General features: G+C 54.9%; 1 protein-coding gene and 1 long non-coding RNA gene across 2 annotated transcripts; one reads left to right on the top strand and one right to left on the bottom strand.

Moving 5' to 3' along the window:
- Positions 1 to 281: 281 nt before the first annotated feature.
- On the bottom strand, positions 282 to 2,134 carry LOC119107395 (uncharacterized). Its single transcript, XR_005095232.1, has 3 exons — positions 2,080 to 2,134; positions 844 to 981; positions 282 to 463 (listed from the first exon to the last, which is right to left on the bottom strand). It is a non-coding gene; the product is annotated as an uncharacterized LOC119107395 (long non-coding RNA).
- Positions 2,135 to 2,794: 660 nt separating this feature from the next.
- Positions 2,795 to 21,488, top strand: LOC119100909 (F-box only protein 11). The gene is made up of 11 exons (XM_037224111.1): positions 2,795 to 3,024; positions 11,321 to 11,539; positions 12,022 to 12,216; positions 12,735 to 12,891; positions 13,199 to 14,054; positions 14,713 to 15,016; positions 16,400 to 16,617; positions 17,172 to 17,478; positions 18,112 to 18,330; positions 18,999 to 19,206; positions 21,206 to 21,488. The coding sequence occupies exons 1-11, from the start codon at positions 2,937 to 2,939 to the stop codon at positions 21,333 to 21,335; spliced, it is 2,901 nt and encodes a 966-aa protein (XP_037080006.1). The 5' UTR covers positions 2,795 to 2,936; the 3' UTR covers positions 21,336 to 21,488.
- The last annotated feature ends 476 nt before the right edge of the window (positions 21,489 to 21,964 follow it).

The following is a 21,964-nucleotide window of genomic DNA, read 5'->3' as shown; positions in this document are numbered from 1 at the left end:
CGACCGAACGCCGCGTCCGCCGCCACCAGGCGCGCGCGCAGCTGGTCGCGCTGCTCGGCCGTCCACGCGTCGCTCCACTCTGGAAGAGCTTCACCTGGCACTGGAAGATGGATGGCGGCCGCCCAGCCGCTCCAAGCCGCCGATCAGACCGTTGACGTAGAGACGTGGTTGTAGCTTCTGCGCCAGCGCCGGCGCGAAGTCCTCGCGCTGCAGGCTGCTCCAGGTGGAGAACCAGTTGGTGACGAAGCTCAACTGCTCTGGCTGGCTGTAGTGGCGGCCGAGTGTGACGTCATCGTGTCGTGCGCGCGCGGAACTGCGGCATAAACTGCGCGTCGGCGATGTCCAGCAGCTGGAGCAGCCGGTTGCGGGCGGTGTCGCTCCACTGGCTGAACCAGTGTGCTAGCAGGCGTAGCTGGCACTGGAACGTGGAGTGCTCAGAGGAGACTCCGAGCTGGCTGACACCCTGGAGGTACAACAAAACTGCCATACATTGCTCCATGGCAATACACAACCAAAGAATGATAGATAGCTTGCTGCATGACACTTGAAAGTTATATCTGGCAGCTATTTTGTTACAACAATGGTGGATTTAACATAATTCTTAAATATAGTTCTGTAACACAGTTTACCAAGGTTAGGTGTGAAACCAAACAAAATAAATGACACGTGACATGCATGTTTGACAATGTTTTTTATTATGATGATGGTGGACTTGGATTACTTCCAGCACCATCATCATTTTATTGTCCTTCAGATAACCTGCACAAGTTGTGTTTCTTAATCACATGCCACCTGCCTTCTGCAACAAGCAGTGTTTGTCAGATGACTTCTGTCTGCTCTGACCTGAAGGAGAGAATCAACACTGTCTGGGACAGCCTGAAGCACGAGAAAATCCAGCAGCTGCTGTCGACACTCGGGGCTCCAGGCCTTGTACCAGCAGACCACACACTGGATTTGCTCTTCTGCCTGCACCATTCAGTGCTGCCAAATCATGTAGGTTTAGACACAGGGCAGATAAAATGACAAACAACTTACCTGCACACTACAGCACAGATAAGTCATAACAAATGAACTTATGATGAGTGCAAGCTTTTGAGGGCCCAACCAGATAAATAAATGTGGACCATAGATCCCAAGGTTAGGAAAGACCTCAAAACTGAAAGGATCATTTTTGCTAGGATACTGATTTGTGACACTCAGGATGATCATTATCTAAGCACATATGATCTTCAGTCACCCCAGCACAGCAACTTAACTAAGCAGAAATATCCTAATTGCTTGGGCAACTGGCTTCACAGCTTACTTTAAAAGTTACAAGACCACCTTATACAGGGGAAGACTGTATAAGGTGGGCTTGTGACCCAACACTAAGATGCAGACATTGAATAACATGGGCTGAAAAAACATTTTGAGTGAAATATGTATATATCCACAATATTTTCCCATTTCATATGATTTGTCCCAAACAATCTTACTCAGAAATTGCTGCTAATACTTAACCCTCTACAGGTTGACAATAGTACTTAGTCTAATGGCAGTGTAGAAGTACTTTCAAACACCTATGGCTGTTTTTGAAGTAGTGCTTGTCCTAACCAGAAATGTCCTGTGTCATCCTGTATATCATCCTGTGCATCAGGGTGCCAGTCAAGACCAAATTTTTAAGACTTGCTAGGGACACCAGTGCTTTGACCTCATATGCAGATGGGAACACACAGTGGATACAAGGAGAATGATAACCTTGAACCGAAATTACAGTGAGCTGCAACCCCAGACAGCACACAGCACATGCGTACTGCCAAAACTGGAGAATCAAATAAGGTATTTTAGGGAATTTATTGGCTCATGCTTCAGGCATCCAACATGTGAGCAGCATTACACCTGCAAGCCGGATAGTTGGGCTATTGTTTTCTCACGTGCACCTTGGAGTCCCACCTGATGCGATAAGTGTGGAATATCAATACGCGCTACCCAACAAACAGAACACCCAATAAAGGGGCCCAATGACAGCTAGCGGAGAGCAATTAGAACACGATACCAGAGGCAGTGCCCCACACATGCATATCGAGGGTACTAACACACCAGGGTTAGGAATGCGACGCCGGGGGGCCGCCACCTCGTCGCGCCCGCACGTACGCGGCAACAAGCACATTCGTTGACATGACGAGGCGGCTTGTAATACGAACAAAGCGCTTTTGAGACGATACTCGCAATCAAACATCAGGCTAGCATATTATGTACGCGTTGCATCATAGGGCACGCTAGGGTGCTGCACACAAGTTACAGCAGCTAAACGACCATTAAGAAACAGATTTTCTGCATTTTCTTTTGCGTCCCTTCATTTTTTCATGCCATCGCTGTAACATCCTGCTGGCGCTTGTCCCCTTCCCCCGATCCACGTGAAAACACCGAGGAAATTGGTCATGATAAAAGTGTCAAAACGGATACTTTCGATGACAAAATATTAAATCACCGTAACTATGATAACAGCCATGAGTTTGTTAACCCCCTTTCCGTAAAGTATCCTACATCCACGCTCACCAATCACGAAACGTTTCGAAAGATTCGTCTCGCTCTGATGCAGCAGTCTGTGCATTATCGACAAAATTGGTAGCATTACTTTACAAAAATATCAAAAATTAGGGCTTGGGTAATTCAACCTGATATGCCCATTTTAATCACTTAAGCTCGATCTTTATTTCTGGCATAAATCGGTCCCAACCTTTTTGTTCGATAGTGCCTACTTGGTCCTCTATCACAAAATGGCGCACGGCTGCTGCCGCAGCTATTAGTGTTATTGTTGTCTCGTATTGGTGGCGCAGCGCGGACAGTGGGTGTTCTTGGAAACAGGATGTGCTGGAGGCTTTGTTTCGAGTCGCTGTGTGGTGACCAGTGCCGCTGATATATCTGTTTTCTTGCTGAATATTAAGGCGAAGAAGATGTCGTCTAGTTCTACGAAATTATTTAGGGGAAGTGTGCGCAGATCCAAAAGGAGATCAGCGAAGCGCCCCCGAACCGTGAACGAAGGTGAGATGGGGAATATGACGAATAACAGCTTTTGATTGTTTGGAGATCACATTCAGGAGCACTTATTGCTGAAAAACACTTGTGACTTGCTCAACATGATGGGAAAAAAACTGCATGCATCTAAGTTAAATGACTCAAGGCCTTTTGTTTGCAGACAATGCTGACCTAGTTAAAGTTGGCACAGCAAGTTTTTGAGACCATCGCGCTTGTTGTTGTCTACTTGTTGGCCATTTTTCTTTATTTTCTGGTATAGTTTTGTGGAAATTTATGAGATCTTGGCAAAGATAGGTGGGCAAATATTATACTTCCCAGTGCATCATTTTTTATGCATTCCACGGGCTTGAGTATGCAGAATAATGTTTCAACAGTTGAACCATGCATCTTTATCAGCTATGTAAGGAACATAAGATTGTTTCACAATTTACAACAAGTGCCCTACTTCTGATAATTCAAAATATGGTCAGACATTTTGTGGGAATACAGAGGCCCGTGCTCTGCAAACCATGGCAAGCATGCCAATGAGATGTTTGGGGCAGAGAGAATCCTGTCCTGTAAGAGGGGCTGCATAAGTTGCCACACTTGGACAGATTTGTCAGCCTCACCTTTAAAAAAATAATCACTCAAATTTGGTCAGTTTTGGTTATTTTATCAATTTTATGGGTCTTGAATCAATGTATGGTGCTCTCAAGACTCTGATTGAATCATATCTGCCACAAAAAAATTTGATGAAATTGCCCAACATAGAAGCTATAACCCAGCTATGCCCTGACAAGATGTGATCAAAATTTTCCATGGTCTGCAGCCTGGCTGAGACCCACACATATATGATTAGCAAGCATGCCCTCATTAATTCACTTTTTTGTGCAGAGACATGTTTTTAAGATACTTTTTAGTATGTCTTGTCATAGGTTTATCTTCATAGGAACAGTGGTAGAGTTAGCAGTTACAGACCTGCATATTGTAGAGTCTGGACCTCTAAAAGTGGAGCCTTGCTGCTGTAATGGACCCAAGTAAAACTTTGGCATCAAATTGACCCCACAAGATGTACACCTTTATCCAGCTGTGATGCTTTCTGTAGAGGCCAGGACTGTAATTGGATCCATGATTCCGACTGGCTTCAGCACTTGGAATTGGATAACATGCACTTGTTATCTTGCAATGCTTGTTATCTTATTATCTTGTTATCTTAATAGCATGCAATGCTTGTGTGCACCTGTCTCAATATGTGAGATGACTGCCTCATGTTGAGTTATACTCAGGCTATTTCTGTCATGTAAAAGCAAAAGGCCGAAGCTCTATTTTGGGCGATAAGTTAATTATCCAATTTGAAACAGTTTCCAGGACCACATATTGTCAATAAGGACATGAGTCAAAAAATCTAGATTAGATGATCCAGTGTCTATTTATGAGTGTCACAAGGTGTGATGTCAAAGGAATTGTAATGTGTAGATAATAGATAAACTGGGTAGGCTTACTTTTTGTAAGAAGTTAACCAAAAATACTTTCATTGTCTCTTAAAATGTTTTTGGCTATAATTGTAGAAAAACATCAAGTAATCATAATGGCAATCCTTTGGGGCATAGTGACTGAATGGTTTGAGTGTTTACTCCTGCATTAGGGCCAACTGGATGGTTTGAGTGTTAACCAAAAATTTAGCCAAAAACCAAAGTTAACCAATGTTTACCAAAAATACTTTCATTGTCTCTTAAAATATTTTTGGCTGTAATTGTAGAGAAACATCAAGTAATCATAATGGCAATCCTTTGGGGCATAATGACTGAATGGTTTGAGTGTTGACTCCTGCATTAGGGCCAACTGAATGGTTTGAGTGTTGACTCCTGCATTAGGGCCGACTGAATGGTCTGAGTGTTGACTCCTGCATTGTGGCCCTGGATGAAATCCAATGGCCTATGGGTGACATTATGGCCACTGGAGTTGCTAGCACTTAATAAAAGAGAAGTGACAATATATATCACACACCCTTTTTAAAGGCCATCCTTTGTGTTGTCATAGTGGTCATAACTCTGTTATTTCTTTTGATGTTTTCAAAGAACTTATATATGGAGAGAACCATGCATATGTAGAGAGAGGGAGAGATGTACTCATTATTAATGGTCAGCTATCAGCTGTATGTTTGTGGGGAAAGCAGACCCCACCCCTCCCAGTTGTCAAAGATCCTTCCCAGTCATTGAATGTTGACTCACTGGTGGAAGGCATGGTAGCATGCATGAGTGGCATGAAGATGGAGGGGCTGTTGAAGTACTAGCGCATACCTGATGTAGCTGCATGTCTGATAAACCAGGGGTACAATTTGTTGTGCCCAGCAGTGATGGCTCTTCCTGCCATGGTAAGAGAGCAGGTAACATCCCATAGCTTCACCAGCTGAGGGTGTCATAAAGCTCCAATGGCACACTGACACTTTTACCAATAGTTTCATAAATTAAGAGGGGACAATATCATCCAGATCCTCACACACCTGGCCATCAGGCTTGCCTCCCCAGTGGCAGTGCCTGGAAACATGATGTGCCTGCTAATCTGAATGTTGCATAGCCCATGATGGGCCACTTTCCCATGGCATGTTCACTTCATGCTAAATGGTGGCATTTCAGATTGTTATAATATGTATGATGGGACTAGATTTCAAGGAAAATGACATGGGTGTGTTGCTAGGAACTTTGCTGGTTGCAGTCATTGGTTTTTCATCTCCCCATCACACAACATGTTTGTGCTGTTACATTGAAGATAATGCTGGAATATTGGCTCAAGCTTCCTTCTGCCTGCTCAGTTTTCTGAAGACTGTTGGCAAAAGTTTTTGGGGGGGCTTTCACTGATCAAGTGAGTGGCAGATTGTTGGGGGGTAAAGGGGCAGATGAGATGGTCTCCCTATTCAAAACTTTGGCAAAATGCAACACTCATGATGAAGCATTGTACCAAAGCTAACTTAAAAACCAAGGTAGATACCCAGCTGTGGTTAGAACTGTGGCCACTGGACCCATTAATGGATCACTTTGTGTCAGTCTTCTGGTGCGCCTTGGTTGGCATGGTTGCTGCCCTCTTCAGGGTGAGTGGGGCTGGCCATTATCATCTCTTTATTGGGTATCATTGACTGTAATGGGCAGTGCCACATTAACATGTAGAGGGCACACCTTCAGTCAGGTACCAAGTCAGTGTTTTCCACATGACGGGAGAAATCCCCATCTGAACATGTGGACGCCGCCATATGGTGTCAGCAAAATTGCATTAATGTGCCATGGAAATTGCTACTGCTCTGTGTGGAAGTTCCACCTCTGGCATTGCATGCTAGGATGTTTAAGAGGGAGTGTTCCTTTCTTTTAGATTTTGAAGCAAGCATCAGATATGATGAAATAAGCCACCTATGACTAATGGTATAAGTTGATGCGGAAAAGACTATCTACTTGCTACATCAAACGCTGCATGGTGTATGGGATAGCGGGATTTGAATGGTATTGCTTAAGTGGCATGCATGCCTGCAGGGCTTTGAGGTATGCCACACATTTTTGTGGGTGTGTAGCTCTGAAACTAAAGGGTTTGAGGTATTAAAAAGGCAAGGGTTATGAACAGCACTGCATGATCTCCAAATTGGCCTGTTGGATCCAAACCCATGCAAATGTGGAGCAATCCCTTCAAAAACTGCTGAAATTGACTTATGTAATTTCTGCTAGTTTGGCAGGCATGCAACTTTTATACTAAATGCTGTATATTCCTGATTTAAGCAAGGAAGTCCTTATGCTAAGGTTTTTTTAAGCATGAGTTTGTACAGTAAAAAACTGTCATTCAATGCACCAGGTATTGGTTGCTGTACACAAGGGCCTGGGTGTTTTCACTGATGTTCTTGGCATGTGTGCTTCTACCCTTGTGGTTAGTGTGGCCTGTGGATATGGTTTGGCTCTGCTACCAGTTTCAAGCAGCCTTTACCACAGTATTGTGTTTTGGGATATTGAAGCTTGCATGATATTTTTGGCACCATTGTATTGGCAGAGTGTGCACAGATTGCAAATCTTTATTCCCTTTCATGCACCTTAGTCCTAATCTTAATTTGTGTTTAAGATTTTCACTGATGAGGATGAACACTGCCTTGCGGTTTTGAGTACTCATGATACATTCATTGTTGATTGTTTGATGCCTTCATTTAATTGCTGTGTTCTTACGTAATGGAGGCTAGTGTTTTGGTGGGACTCATTATGTCTTATTTGTTTTTAATCTTGTTACAAGACCATATTTTCATCATCTTTCCCCAACAGGATTGCTCATAGTGCCTTAATCCATTCTTGGACCTTTAAATAGTAGGGTTTTCCATGACTCAGCCTTCTACCACTGAGTAACATACATTCTGCATGTCTCTGCCCTATTTACTGCTCCCATACTATTTTTCCAAATTCATTCAGTATTGCCATGTTAGCAAAACCATAGTGCAAATATTTATTCACCTTTTGGTGCAATGCTTTGGTGCAGTGCTTGGTGCAAAGATTTTCTGGCCTGAAAGTCAAGTGGAGATTATAATGGCAGGACACTTGATTTTTGACTATTGATCATCTACATTACAACCTGTCTCTTCCAACATTGTCATTGTAGAAATATTATTGATTTTTGCAAACCAAGGCAAGTACAATTAAGCAGTGAGCCAGAGCAAGCATGACTGATGCTTCCATTGCATTATGATTATATCAGTTGATATGCTGCATTGGATGGCAACAGAAGCAAAGGACTATGATTAAATCAATTAATATGCTGCATTGGATGACAACAGAAGCAAAGGAATAATGGTTGCAGATAAAAGAGCATGTACCTGGTTGTACTGGGTCTTCTTTAGCAGCAGCACAGTGAGTCACACTGTCTGGGGCCAGACTGGTGTATCTCAAACAAGGTGGCGGGTCGAGCAGCTCTTGCTGGAGCCATGAGGGGTGCTGAACATGACCAGCCAGCCCCAAGGTGGTGGGTCGAGCAGCTCTTGCTGGAGCCATCAGGGGTGCTGAACATGACCAGCCAGCCCCAGCCACCAACTCTTCAAGAGCTGGTGTCATGGCAACTACAGATTGTAGCTTGGTGTCATTTTCGGCGACGAGAAGCAGGTGAATCTTGTATATTTTCAGGCATTTTGCCTTTTTCAGGCATTTTCGTACGAGCTGTGCGATCAGGATTTTTTCTGTAGTGTGTAGTTGTCTTTGCAGTTCTTGCACTGACACAATCAGTATTCCAGGAGGGGCTGGTTATGCAATGTTATCAAGCAAGCATCGGCTATATTGTTGGAGCTAGACATTTCAAGCTGCGTTTATGGCCACTAATGCCTTGTCGCGAGTCTAGTTGCCAAGATAACCAATTTTTCCTTGTTGCGTCGTTTACCCAGCACCTTGCCATGAATTGAAGGTTAAATATTGCATGTGTAATTTCGTTGATTACGTCGCTTAGTCGCATCTTGCCACATTTTTAAAGTTGGATGTTGTCATATGATGATGAAAAAATTTCAACCGTATCGCCAAAAAACTAGGGCTGGGGGCTTTCTTGCAGATACCTGGCATGCCGCGTTGCACAGAACAAAGCTCCCCTCAGTTTCACGTACGAGGAAGCGTAAAAACTCCTAACCGCGAAAAGCACTTTGCGCGAATGTAGTTTGGCCTGGAGCGAACGTCATGGATCCGCCTGGGTGGGCCAGTTTTACGGGCCAGTGTCAGGCCTCCCCAAACCAAAGTAATTAAAGTCGTGAGGGCAGTGACGCGGTGCACGCTCTACAAAACGTCAAGTGGTCTTAGTGTGGCCGGCCGGCACGCTTTATATTTCATTAAGTATACTTCCTATCGATATTATAACTATTTTAATAAATATTTCGGCGCTGTCCGCCGGCTTGACGTGCCTGCGGTCGGCCGGAAAGCGGCTAATGGCTGGTTTCCGGCCAAGCTTTGAACGGACCTCGAATGTAATAGTCAGAGGAATTAACTGAGAAACCCTGTATCATGACAGCTACACGGGTGTAGTTCCTGCGCTCTGTGTATGACGTCCCCCTTGTGTTGCTTAGACTACTGCAACGCTTGTGTCGTCGTCGTGAGAGCGGGTCGCTCACTTACATATTCTTAGCTCTAAGCCTTGAAATGGGACACTTCCTGATCATTGGCAACTGGTGCGATTTCGACCAGTTCGCCTGCTGAAGCTTCCCGTGATGCTCTTGGCTGACTGTCAACGCTTCAGGCTATTGAGCCAGTTAACACGCAACACGACACGGAAAAGGGAAAACATTTAAAGATGGGTATTGGTTTTATTGGAGCGCAGCGGGCACTGATGGTGTTATGTGTAACCCAACAGTTATTCGATTGACGGGTACAGCGGGTTATATTTAGAAAGGGTTTTAATAGCATCGAGTTACTGCTCGCATCCCGGCCCAGTATTGGCACAGCCGTAAGTCGGATGAAGATAGGCATTTGACGATTATATCATGCACGGGCACTGCAGCTTGGTTGCCGTGCGGTCCACATACGATTGTCCCGTCGTGATAGCACAAGTGTCTAAAGCATTTGTTGCGGGCTCCGTTCGCTGTCATGGAGCTGACAGGTGAACAAATTGTTGCTTTGGCGCATCGGCCGGTCGATAGACAGGCGGCACCCACGCCGGCGGACTGTCCGCTGCTGGGCCGTCGCAGCCTGGCGCGGCAGCGGCCGCTCGCGCCCGGAGATGGCGCGCTCAGTGGCGGCGCCGTCGGCAGGCTGCGCGGCTGCGCGGCTCGCGGCTCGCGGCCGTCGGCAGGCTGCGCGGCTCGCGGCTCGCGGCTCGCGGCCGCCGGCGGCGTCGCGAGCCCGGTCACGTGCACCGTCGGACCGAGGCCGGACAGCGCGTACGTTAGCGATCTGTGTCCCTCACGTGCAGCTGGTCCGTGCGCTCTGCCCTTGTGAGCTCTGTTGGCTTTCTGGGACCCTCGTTACAATCACAGACGATGGCGACTGTGGTGCGACGCCCGGCAATCTGAAGGCGCTGTTTCGCTGCGTGTCAGCTACTGCTTCAGGCGTCACGCAAAAAGAGACAGTCAGAAGATCGTTGCATTTCGCCATGGTTTTGGCGTGGACTGCGTGTCTGATCAGTAGCCGTTAACAGCTTGCCTTTTACACTCCGTGTGTCAAGCTTATTTTCCCACTTCTGTTCTACTTATCCTGCTACGCCAGCAGCTACCTCAGTTGCTGCGGCCGCACACAAATATTACCCCGTTGGCCTTTGTTGCCAAGTCATCGCCGTGGAACGTTAACGAATACATCGGGAATTGGTTTGCGTTGTGAGAAGTCCATCGCGTTTATCCGCATGCGATCACGTGGCCCATCCCATTATTGTGCTGTGAATTGTATATTGCCCTTCGGTGTGCAAGCAGGTGTCATTTTGTCAATGAACATTCAGAATATGGGGTTGTTGAAAGCTTGGTCGTTGTTTCTGCATACGCGGCTGCACCACCGTAAGTGTTCTCAATAGGATATCTGTAGTGGGCTGGCACATTCCAATATTTTTATTTCATGGCAAACAGATTCCATTGTTGTTTTTTTTGCTATATCGCAACTCAAATTATCACTAGCTTACCGCGTTCTGTGAAAATAATTATCAGGTGTCATGTTTCTACAGCGTATTTGATGACTCGTACGGGTGTTACTTGAAAACCACGCCGGGCAGCTGTTGCGAACTATCTACCCAGTCAATTAGTCTGTCTCAATGGTTCAGTTGTGTAGAGCACATGTCTTCCGATCCACCCGCCCGTGGCTGGGTGGGTTCGGGTCGCGTTAGGTGCTCAGTATTTGCCCTTGACAGGTATGGCGTACGTATCTATGGCACCGGCCCTGATAAAGGTCGGATGACGTCAGAGGGCCGGACGGACCGTGCTGACCATTGGGGCACATTAAACTTTCGCTACCAAATTTTGCCGTTGACCTGGAATTGCGCGATCGGAGGGCAGGGGTCAGGGTCCACGCAACAAGCAATGCTTAGCATGAGCTCTGATCCCTGTAATTCATCCATTCAAAAAGCTCGGACTATATCTTTAAAAATAAATTGGCTGCACAGGGTGGCGACACGAAGCGAGTGTTCGGTCGTTTTACGTTTCAACGTCCATTGGTGCCGTGTGGTGCGGCGCCATCGTTCTGCCGTCAGTTGGCTCTGATTCTCCAACGTTAGCCGCCCACGCGTCCGCTGTCAAAATAGGCTGCCTGCACAGCGCTCTGGCGCGCCGATGGCCGCCTGACCTGGCGGCGCCTCAGCCGCCCGATGGCGTGGCGTGCGCCCCGACTGACAGCGCGCGCGTGTCGGCCGGCAGTGGAGCCGAGCTGCGTGCCGGACCTGGAGGCGCTGCCGTTCCTCTCCATCGGTGAACAGATGATCCTGGACCTGACCAACCCGCTGATGCCGGCGGCGCCCGCCGGCGGCCACCTCGGCCCGTACCGGCTGCGCAACTGCAAGTCGCCGCCGCCGGGGCCTAGCGGCCACCTGGTGGCCTACCCGGGCCGCCGGCAGCCGCGTCACAACTCCACAGACGGTGAGTCCGGCCGGCAGCGCGCTGGGCGCCGGGCCGAGGCGCCGCTGACCAGTGTGCTCGGCTGGGAGTCGTTTTGATGGCGGTCGGGTTGGAGAGGCGCAGAGGCGCCGAAAGCAGACAGGGAGTCAGACGCCGACACGCCGATGTCTACCGAGGGTAGACGGCGGAGCGCGTCGTCTGCCCTCCGTCGGCGCGTCCGCGACGCTCTGTTGGCGTGTCTTCTTATTTCTAAGGGGCATTATGTGCTCAGCTTTATTCGCTCCTTGCTAGTTAAAACATGGCACAGCCGTAAGAAGCCGTTATGGGCGCAACATGACCTTTGATATCGACGCGCCCCAAAACCCCAAATCATCATGGTCATCATCATCGGCGTGTCGTGATCGTGTGCACGGGATTGTCGGGAGCCGCACGGACCGGCGGCGGCCGGTGCGGCGGTGCCTTGCGCTGGCGCGGCGACTGACCCCGTCCCCCGCCACCGGCAGACGACAGCAGCTACGACCCGACGGGCGAGGACCTGTCGCTGGCCGGCTCGTCGGCGGCAGCCGCCTACCACCTGCGTCACCGCTCCCCCACGCCCGGCCCCAGCGGCGCGTGCACGCCGTCGTGCGGCGCCGCCAGTCGCGACCCCACCCTCCTGCCATACCGCAAGCGACCGCGCAAGGGCTCCATCGCTGACCGTACGTACCGCCGCACGCCGGCGGCGATAGTGGCGGCCGGGGTATCTTGTTGCTTTGTTGAAGTGTGGGTTTAACTGATGTTGTGCAGCATTGGTCACTTTTGCTGCGGCAGCACAAGTAACTAGATGAAATGCACTTGGCCATAATGTGGCAACATTGTTCCGAATCGCCAAACTTTATAGCGAATTTGTAAAGTCGCGAGTTGACGCACCCGAAGCCATGTAGCTAATTGGAGAGTTGCTGTTCGTCGCAGGTTACTAGACATTTAGGAGCACTGCACCAGCTTGTTTTCAAATGGACATCTATTGTTACGCGTGGCGATTTTCTGTAACTCTTGTCCGCCTTTGTGGGCAATTATTTTTTCGCGCTTGCTCCACGAATACAGCCACCGTTGTACTCTGTCCGCCCCTAAAAGCAGTCATCTCCACTATTTCCTTCGCTTGCCAATGACACGTGTTGTGAGACCTTGCGGACGATCACAGTGGGGTGACCCTACCGCGTGTGCGCGTGGCTTGCAGTGTCGACTGAAGACAGCGTGGCCGCCCAGTATCTGCTGTTCGAGCTGCCGGACGAGGTGCTGGTCACCATATTCTCGTATCTGCGCGAGTTCGACCTGTGTCGGTCGGCGCAGGTGTGCCGGCGATTCTACAAAATCGCCAATGACTTGGGCCTTTGGTGAGTGCGCAGTTGCGTTGCGCTTGCGGAAGCTGTCGTTAAGTTTCCAAGCCCAATATCGTGCATGCCTGTCATCGGGTAAAGCCATTCGTCCTCATTCGATTGGTGTCAGGATCTTGGTATATATTGGGTGAAGTTAGAGGTTTGAATGAGCTACAAAAGTGTACTTTTATCCGTGTTTCGTTTGCGACCGACATTACTTTAGACTGTGAGCTGTGGCGACCGTCGCCGCAGAGTTCAGAGTCATGCGGGAGCTGCACAGGTCGGGCGTGTGCCGCTGATCAACGTGGCCTTGGCCCCCTTGCAGGAAAACCCTGTATCAGAACGTGTTCGAGTATGACCGGCCGCTGCTGCACCCGGCGCCGTGCGAGTTTGAGTTCGTCTCAGCCGAGGACAGCGACCTGGAGAACCCCTGGAAGGAGAGCTTCCGCCAGCTCTGCTACGGCGTGCACGTGCGGCCGGGCTGGGAGGAGCGCGAGCCGCCGCCGCCGGCGCCCGGCCGCGCCCGCTCCTCCAACGTGGTCTACATCGAGAGCGTGCAGGCGGCCGTGGAGCACTGCGAGCGGCCGGGCGCGCCTGCCAACCCGCTCGTGTTCGTGCACACGGGCACTTACACCCATCAGACGCTCGTCATCCAGTCGAACGTGCAGCTGGTGGGCGCGGCGGCCGGCGCCGTGGCCGACCAGGTGATCCTGGAGCGCGAGAACGAGTCGACGCTCAAGTTCGGCAGCGGCGCGCGCCAGGCCTACGTCGGCTACGTGACGCTGCGCTTCGTGCCCGACAACAACTCGTCGCACGTGAAGCACTACAGCCTGGAGGTGGTGGCGAACGCGGCGCCGTCGTCTGAGCATTGCTCGCCGGCGGCCGACCAGTGCTCGCCGACCGTGGACCACTGCGTGGTGCGCAGCAGCTCGGTGGTGGGTGCGGCCGTCTGCGTCAGCGGCGGCCGCGCCGAGCCGACAGTGCGCCACTGCGACATCTCCGACTGCGAGAACGTCGGCCTCTACATCACCGACCACGCGCAGGGCGTCTACGAGGACAACGAGATCAGCCGCAACGCGCTGGCCGGCATCTGGGTGAAGAACCACGCCAACCCGGTGATGCGGCGCAACCACATCCACCACGGTCGCGACGTGGGCATCTTCACGTTCAACAACGGACAGGTGAGGCCGCTGTCCGGACGCGGGCTGCCCCCCCCCCCTCCCTCGGGGAGGGGGGGGGGGGGACGGGGGCGGGCGCCGCGGCCTGCATCCGGTGGATGGCGTGCGATGTCGTTTGAGTGTATTTGTGTGTGTTCATACCGCAAGGGTGCTCGCTGCTGCACGAAATGACGCTCCGTGGCGGACGTAACGGTGGCCGGGTTTGATGTTGAAGGCGCCGCGTGCGCGGGGAGCCCCATCCTCGTAGCGGATATTCATTGGTATTCGGTCACAATGCTACCGATTGCTGAGCATTGCATGTGGAGTGTTCCCGCGAATGAAGCGCGCCTTCCTGTCAATCAAAAAGTCAACTAGTTGCCGAAATATCCGCAAACGGTAGCGCACAACCGTGGGAAGATGACGTAGCCGTGGAGGTCATTATACCTATCCGATATTTTTGATGAAACTTTGCTGACGTCCGGCAGATATGGGCATGCATGTTTGCATCTTTGGATTAACTTCCCGGCAAAAAGTTCCCCAGACTTGCTGATTGGTGTGCCACATGCATCGCCGCGAGCCCTATCAATTCACACTGCGTACACCTCTCGCTCCATCCATGCCACTACCCGACCTGCCTCCTCTTCGTGCACCGTTTTGACCGTCTCCGCTCGGCTCCGGCCAGGGATACTTCGAGGCGAACGACATCCACGCCAACCGGATCGCCGGCTTCGAGGTGAAGGCGGGCGCCAACCCGACGGTGGTGCGCTGCGACATCCACCACGGCCAGACGGGCGGCATCTACGTGCACGAGAACGGGCTCGGCCAGTTCCTCGAGAACCGCATCCACTCGAACGCTTACGCCGGCGTCTGGATCACGGCCAATAGCAACCCGACCATCCGCAAGAACGAGATCTACAATGGCCAGCAGGGCGGCGTGTACATCTTCGGCGACGGCCGCGGACTCATCGAGCACAACAACATTTACGGTACGGGCCGTGGCAGGCGTGTCGTCCATCTGTTTGGTATTTTAAGTGGTTTGTTTAGCGTGATGTGTCGTCGTTGCCAGGCAACCACTACGGTTGGCTGTTTGTGACCGGCGATAGTCTGGATGACAGCTGTTTATTAGTGAGCGCTCTAATTTGGGCAGATGCTCAGGGTTTGCAAGTGCCGATTGTGTCGTGGTAAACGCGTCTGTGTTAACCACTGCTCGTCTGGGAACCTAGATGTACGAGTTCGCTTCCCCGTGGTGCCCCCCCCCCCCCCCCTTCCCACCAGGGTGAGAGGCAGGTGACGCCATATAACCTCAGCAGCCGAGTGCGGTGTAATCAATGACGCCGAAAAGAAACAGCGCATAAAAAATGGTGTACCCAATGACGCTGAAAAGTATGGGTGGAAAGAAACTTTCTTGTTGCTTACTTGGTGATTGATAAATGCAAAATCTCGAAAGCTGGGCGTCCATCAGAAACGCGCGTGCCGCCACTCCCCACGGACAATAACGCCTCTTGTGGTGCCAGGTGTAGGCGTGCTTCCCTCACACTGTTATACACACCGACGAGGAATGGTGGCAGGATACTCGGCGCGGTACATGTCGGAGCCGTGTGTGAACGGAGCGGACCATCCGCCGGTCTTATAGACGTGTGTCTCTCGTGTTCATGGCCTGGGCGGGGGGCATGTGCCGAGTGGCTGCCCGATCCAGCTACGATTCGGTCGCGCCCGTGCTGTCTCTGTTGCCAGGGAGCTGATTGCCGCCGACGTCCTTGTAACCGTTCGCACCAGCGGGCCAGTGGTGGGATGTACTCCGTCGGCTGCCTTGCTGTACACGTCTGAGCCCGGTCGCGCGCGTTGCTCAGCGGCATCATCCCGCCGCCGCCGCCCTTCATCTAACCACACAGCGGACAGCAGGCGCAGGGCACTGCCTCGACTGCAGTGCAGGGCTGCCGCGTCCTCCGAGTGCCGCGTCCTCTGAGCGCCGCGCCCTCCGAGCGCCGCGCCCTCCGAGCCGCGCCCTTGGAAGCGCCGCGTCCTGCGAGCGCCGCGCCCTCCGAGCGCCGCGCCCTCCGAGCCGCGCCCTCCGAGCCGCGCCCTCGGAAGCGCCCGCGTCCTCTGAGTGCCGCGTCCTCCGAGCGCCGCGTCCTCCGAGCGCCGCGTCCTCGAGCGCCGCGTCCTCCGAGCTCCGCGCCCTCCGAGCGCCGCGCCTTCCGAGCGCCGCGCCCTCCGAGCGCCGCGCCTTCCGAGCGCCGCGCCTTCCGAGCGCCGCGCCCTCCGAGCGCCGCGCCCTCCGAGCGCCGCGTTCTCCGAGCGCCGCGCGTTCCGAGCGCCGCGTCCTCGCATCGCCGGCGTCATCGCGTGTCTCCCCCTCCTGTCGCCAGGCAACCAACTGGCCGGCATCCAGATCCGCACCAACAGCAACCCGATCGTGCGCCACAACCGCATCCACCACGGCGAGCACGGCGGCATCTACGTGCACGAGCGCGGCCAGGGCCTGGTCGAGGAGAATGAGGTGTTCAGCAACAAGCTGGCCGGCGTGTGGATCACCACCGGCAGCGCCCCGGTGCTGCGCCGGAACCGCATCCACTCGGGAAAGCAGGTCAGTGTGCCGTCGCCTCTGGCAGCGAGAGGGAGGGAAGGGGGGGGGGGGGTCCGGGGGTGGTGGGGAGGGCGAGGGCGGTTCGAAGCTGGCGGGGAGGGGAAGAGTGGTCTAAAGCTGGCGGGGAGTCGTCCAAAGTCGGCGGGGAGGGAAAAGCTGGTTCAAAGCTGGTGGTGGGGGGGGGGGGGGGGGTGGGGGGAGGGGGGGGGGGGGGGGGGGGAAGGGTAAGCTCAGAGCTAGCAGGCAGGGTGTGTGTGGCGCTGGTGGTGGCGTTCTCCGCCGACGTGCGGTGCTGCGGCAAGCTCGCCCGTGATTTGAGATTTTTGCATGCGGTGGTTTTTGTACCAGTGCGTTTCTGGTCTCTGCTCCGACAGGTACACGGACCGTTGCGTGTGACAGCCTCTGCTCTTGGGCGCTCACGGGACGCGCCGCTGCGGCTTGCGTTGAGGGTCGCTGAGATGAGCGTGGCTGGTGGTGTGACGGGAGATGACGGGAGCTGCGAACCGTTCTGGTCTGACGCCCCTCCCCCCCCCCCCCTCTCCCCTCCCCGGCAGGTCGGCGTCTACTTCTACGACAACGGCCACGGGCAGCTGGAGGACAACGAGATCTTCAACCACCTGTACTCGGGCGTGCAGATCCGCACGGGCAGCAACCCTATCATCCGACGCAACAAGATCTGGGGCGGCCAGAACGGCGGCGTCCTGGTCTACAACTACGGCATCGGCGAGCTGGAGCAGAACGAGATCTTCGACAACGCCATGGCCGGCGTGTGGATCAAGACGGGCAGCAACCCCACGCTGCGCCGCAACAAGATCTACGACGGCCGCGAGGGCGGCATCTGCATCTTCCAGCGCGGCAAGGGTCAGTGCCCCGGCCCGGTCGGAGAGGCTGCCAGTGGCGGGGGGGGGGGGGCGTGGGGGGCGCCGGGGGCGTCGGGTTTTGGGTGCGGTTAGCTTCGGGTTCGGTTGTCGGTTTTAGCTCTCGGTCGTCAAGGTTTCGTCTGGGGCTTCCTTAGGCCCGGGCTAGCAAGGGTTGCAGAGGCACCAGGACTGGCGTTCCAGCCACGTACAACTAGCTGCTGTCACGTTCTTGTTTGCACTTTCTACTTGAGTTGTACTTTATTCTGTCAGTTTTTACCACGCGAGGTTTCCGCCAGTCGCTTTTAACCGGACGAGATCGGCTGTCAGAAGCCGCTTCAGTCGTTACTGCTGACTCAGAGCGGTACACCCATAGCGTATGAAGGAGTCTCACTTCGGCTACGTACGTTTATCTCATTACGTTCCAAGGTAAGAATCGGATCACTTGGGCGCAATGATGCTATTTGTTTCGCTTTTTTGGCTATTTCATTTCAGCTGCGTCACTTTGTGGACGTGACTGGAGACTGGTGAGGTAATCGGCTTGAGACAACACGGTAGAACATCGCTGCCTCTGACGCCGCCCCCACTGAGCGCGGCCTCGTGCGCTCCGCTGACGCCAGGCCCGCCCGTCCGGCAGGCGTCCTGGAGGAGAACGAGATCTTCCGGAACGTGCAGGCGGGCGTGCTGGTGTCCAACGACTCGCACCCGATCCTGCGGCGCAACCTCATCTTCGACGGCATGGCCGCCGGCATCGAGATCACCAACCGCGCCACGGCCACGCTCGAGCAGAACAAGATCTTCAACAACCGCTTCGGTGGCCTCTGCCTGGCCACGGGCGTCACGCCCACCATGAAAGGTGCGCTGCGGGAGGCGGTACCCGGTCGGATGGGGTCGGGCTGGGGGCGAGGGGGGCGGGAAACGGCCGGTGGGGTATGTGCGCGGTGAGTTCCAATTGTGACGACCAGTTGCTGGGGTGTGCGGTGGGGTGGTCGTCGATTGGTGGGCTGGATTCGCTGGGCGCTGTGTGCCATATGGCCTCAGGAGCTGAGTGAGTCGTAAAGCCCGATATTCACGGGCGTTGTCTGTCATAATGGGCCTGGATTGCGAAAGGTTTTACATGGCCGCGAGCGTTTAGGATTTTTGAAAGGTCCCGCGTTTTGGATGGCGGCCGGTTCTGCTGCCAGCGGGGTGACGTCACTTGAGGGAGCTTCAGCCACGGGAAGGTGGCAGCCTTCATATGGGCGGTGTCCTCTCGTATCAGTCATGAGTTCACGACTGCCTGACGGAACAAGAGCTGTTTGTTTGACGGCGCTGTTCGGTTGCCAGAAGCTGTCGCCACGTAGCTGAGAACCGTTCGAACGTTGTACAGGTAAAGTTTGAACGGGGATGTGATGCCGGTGAACCGAGGTGTCCATAATGACAATTTGGGTTACATTCGGGGACCTGTTGAAGGTCACGGAATAGTCGGACGAAGCTCTGTGGCGGAAGCCTCAGGCACTGACGCCATGTTCACCCCCTCCGCAGGCAACAAGATCTTCGACAACCAGAACATGGTGGAGAAGGCGATCGAGGCGGGCCAGTGCCTGTACAAGATCTCCAGCAACACCTCCTTCCCGATGCACGACTTCTACCGGTGCAAAACGTGCAACACCACCGACAAGAACGCCATCTGCGTCAACTGCATCAAGATATGCCACGCCGGCCACAGTGTGGAGTACATCCGACACGACAGGTGAGCCGCGCGCCCCGCGCCCCGCGCCCCACCGCCGCCTCTTGTGGCGGCGAGCGGGCCGAGGACAGTCCCCTGTGGCGGGTGGGCCGGCTACAGCCTCCTGTGGCGTGTGGGTCAGGGACAGCCCCCTGTGGCGGGTGGGCCGGCTACAGCCCCCTGTGGCGGGTGGGCCGGCTACAGCCCCCTGTGGCGGGTGGGTCATGGACAGCCCCCTGTGGCGGGTGGGCCGGCTACAGCCCCCTGTGGCGGGTGGGCCGGCTACAGCCTCCTGTGGCGTGTGGGTCAGGGACAGCCCCCTGCGGCGGGTGGGCCGGCTACAGCCCCCTGTGGCGGGTGGGTAATGGACAGCCCCCTGTGGCGGGTGGGCCGGCTACAGCCCCCTGTGGCGGGTGGGTCATGGACAGCCCCCTGTGGCGGGTGGGCCGGCTACAGCCCCCTGTGGCGGGTGGGCCGGCTACAGCCTCCTGTGGCGTGTGGGTCAGGGACAGCCCCCTGCGGCGGGTGGGCCGGCTACAGCCCCCTGTGGTGGGCGGGCCGGCGATAGCCCCCTGTGGCTGGTGGGCCGGCTACAGTCTCCTGTGGCGGATGGGTCATGGACAGCCCCTGTGGCGGGTGGGCCGGCTACAGCCCCCTGTGGTGGGCGGGCCGGCGATAGCCCCCTGTGGCGGGTGGGCCGGCTACAGTCCCCTGTGGCGGGTGGGCCGGCTACAGCCCCCTGTGGCGGGTGGGTAATGGACAGCCCCCTGTGGCGGGTGGGTAATGGACAGCCCCCTGTGGCGGGTGGGTCATGGACAGCCCCCTGTGGCGGGTGGGCCGGCTACAGCCCCCTGTGGTGGGCGGGCCGGCGATAGCCCCCTGTGGCTGGTGGGCCGGCTACAGCCCCCTGTGGCGGGTGGGTAATGGACAGCCCCCTGTGGCGGGTGGGCCGGCTACAGCCCCCTGTGGCGGGTGGGCCGGCTACAGCCCCCTGTGGCGGGTGGGCCGGCTACAGCCCCCTGTGGCGGGTGGGCCGGCTACAGCCCCCTGTGGCGGGTGGGCCGGCTACAGCCCCCTGTGGTGGGCGGGCCGGCGATAGCCCCCTGTGGCGGGTGGGCCGGCTACAGTCCCCTGTGGCGGGTGGGCCGGCTACAGCCCCCTGTGGCGGGTGGGTAATGGACAGCCCCCTGTGGCGGGTGGGTAATGGACAGCCCCCTGTGGCGGGTGGGTCATGGACAGCCCCCTGTGGCGGGTGGGCCGGCTACAGCCCCCTGTGGTGGGCGGGCCGGCGACAGCCCCCTGTGGCGGGTGGGCCGGCTACAGCCCCCTGCGGCGGGTGGGCCGGTTGGTTCAGGGACAGCTCCCTGTGGCTGCTGTGTCGTCTGGCTGGTGGGGCGCCAGCCTTAGGTCAGCTGACCTAGGTCACTGGACGACTCGGGTCGGAGACATTGCCCCGCCGCGAGAAGCCGACCCAACGCCGTGTGGCTGGCTCGTGATGTTTGTGTATGTGTGTGGGTGGCGAAGCTTTGTACCGCCTGGTAACACGTATGGGAGACATTTCGCTCTCTGCACGGCGTGGTGTACATGTTGATTTTCAGGTGCTGAGTTGCGTGCCTTGTTTCGAGCCTTGGTGTGTCAAAAAACCTTCAATTGAATCTGTGGTAATGTGTCCTTGGTCAGAAGGGTAGCTGCTTGCCTTGGCCATGCTTGTTGCCTTCGATGTTGAATTTGCTCATTCTACGTTTTATTTTGTACGAATCTTTCGTAACTCTAAAAAGAAGCCCTTCGTTTCGCAATGTACTTCAGCGTCGCTTGTCAACTAATAGGTGTTGGAGGAATTTCAGCTCCTGCTGCATTGCTGCGCAGACGTGGCTAGGTGACATCCTTGGGAGTGTCATTGCCGCGTGCCCTTAAGCTGTAGGAAGAAGTTCGTTTGCGTTGTTCCGCTGCCCACCAGTGGAGCGAGCGCTGTCCCAGCACCCCCACGTGTCTGGTGTGTGAGCGGCGCGACCGGTGCCGACAGATTCTTCTGCGACTGCGGCGCGCGCGGTCTGCGGAACCCGTGCCACCTGCAGGGCGAGCCGACGCAGGACTCGGACACGCTGTACGACTCGGCGCAGCCCATCGAGTCGCACACGCTGAAATACAACTAGCCGGCGGTGGGGCGGCAGTGATATCGCGGAGCGACGGTGGCGCCGCGGCGCGGCCGCCATGGGCACCAGCCCCGGACGGCAGTGCGCCCGGCCCGCCGCCAGTGATGGAAAGCTATATGGATATTTGACTTGCGACCGGTGCAGAGCGGACGCGAACATTAGGTCTTCGAATGGAGTGGACAGGAGGGAAGTGCGGGCAGCAGTGCGTGTGCGTGAGCGTGCGAGAGTGCGTGCATCTTCGTCAACCGACAGACCGACAGATTGACACCCAGCGCTAGCCGAACCAGTGCTTCCATGTGTTCTGTGCAGTGCTTTTCGGCGACGGCGGCGGCCGGCCCCGGTTCGGTTTGCGCGGTCGCGGCGGTGGCGAGCCGCGTCGTCGGCCGTCCCCTATGACAGGATACTAGTCAGCGAGCCGGCGGCGCTGGACGGCGACGGCTGGGCTCGCATTTCGCCGCCGCCCCGCCCCGTCCTGCTCTGCTCTGCTCTGCTCTGCTCTGCTCTGCCCTGCCCTCCTCTGCCCTGCTCGGCTCCGCTATGTGATCGTGTGCAGGGGCGGCCGCGCGCCGGCCCGCTCCCGCGTCGACGCCCGGTGCGCGGGCTGCTGGCACTGCGGCCGGCGCCGGGGG

The sequence above is a fragment of the Pollicipes pollicipes genome, unplaced genomic scaffold (genome assembly GCF_011947565.3).
Source record: "Pollicipes pollicipes isolate AB1234 unplaced genomic scaffold, Ppol_2.1 Scaffold_2555;HRSCAF=2994_pilon_pilon_pilon, whole genome shotgun sequence".
Classification (NCBI taxonomy): domain Eukaryota; kingdom Metazoa; phylum Arthropoda; class Thecostraca; order Pollicipedomorpha; family Pollicipedidae; genus Pollicipes; species Pollicipes pollicipes.
This window is presented reverse-complemented; position numbering and strand designations above follow the sequence as displayed.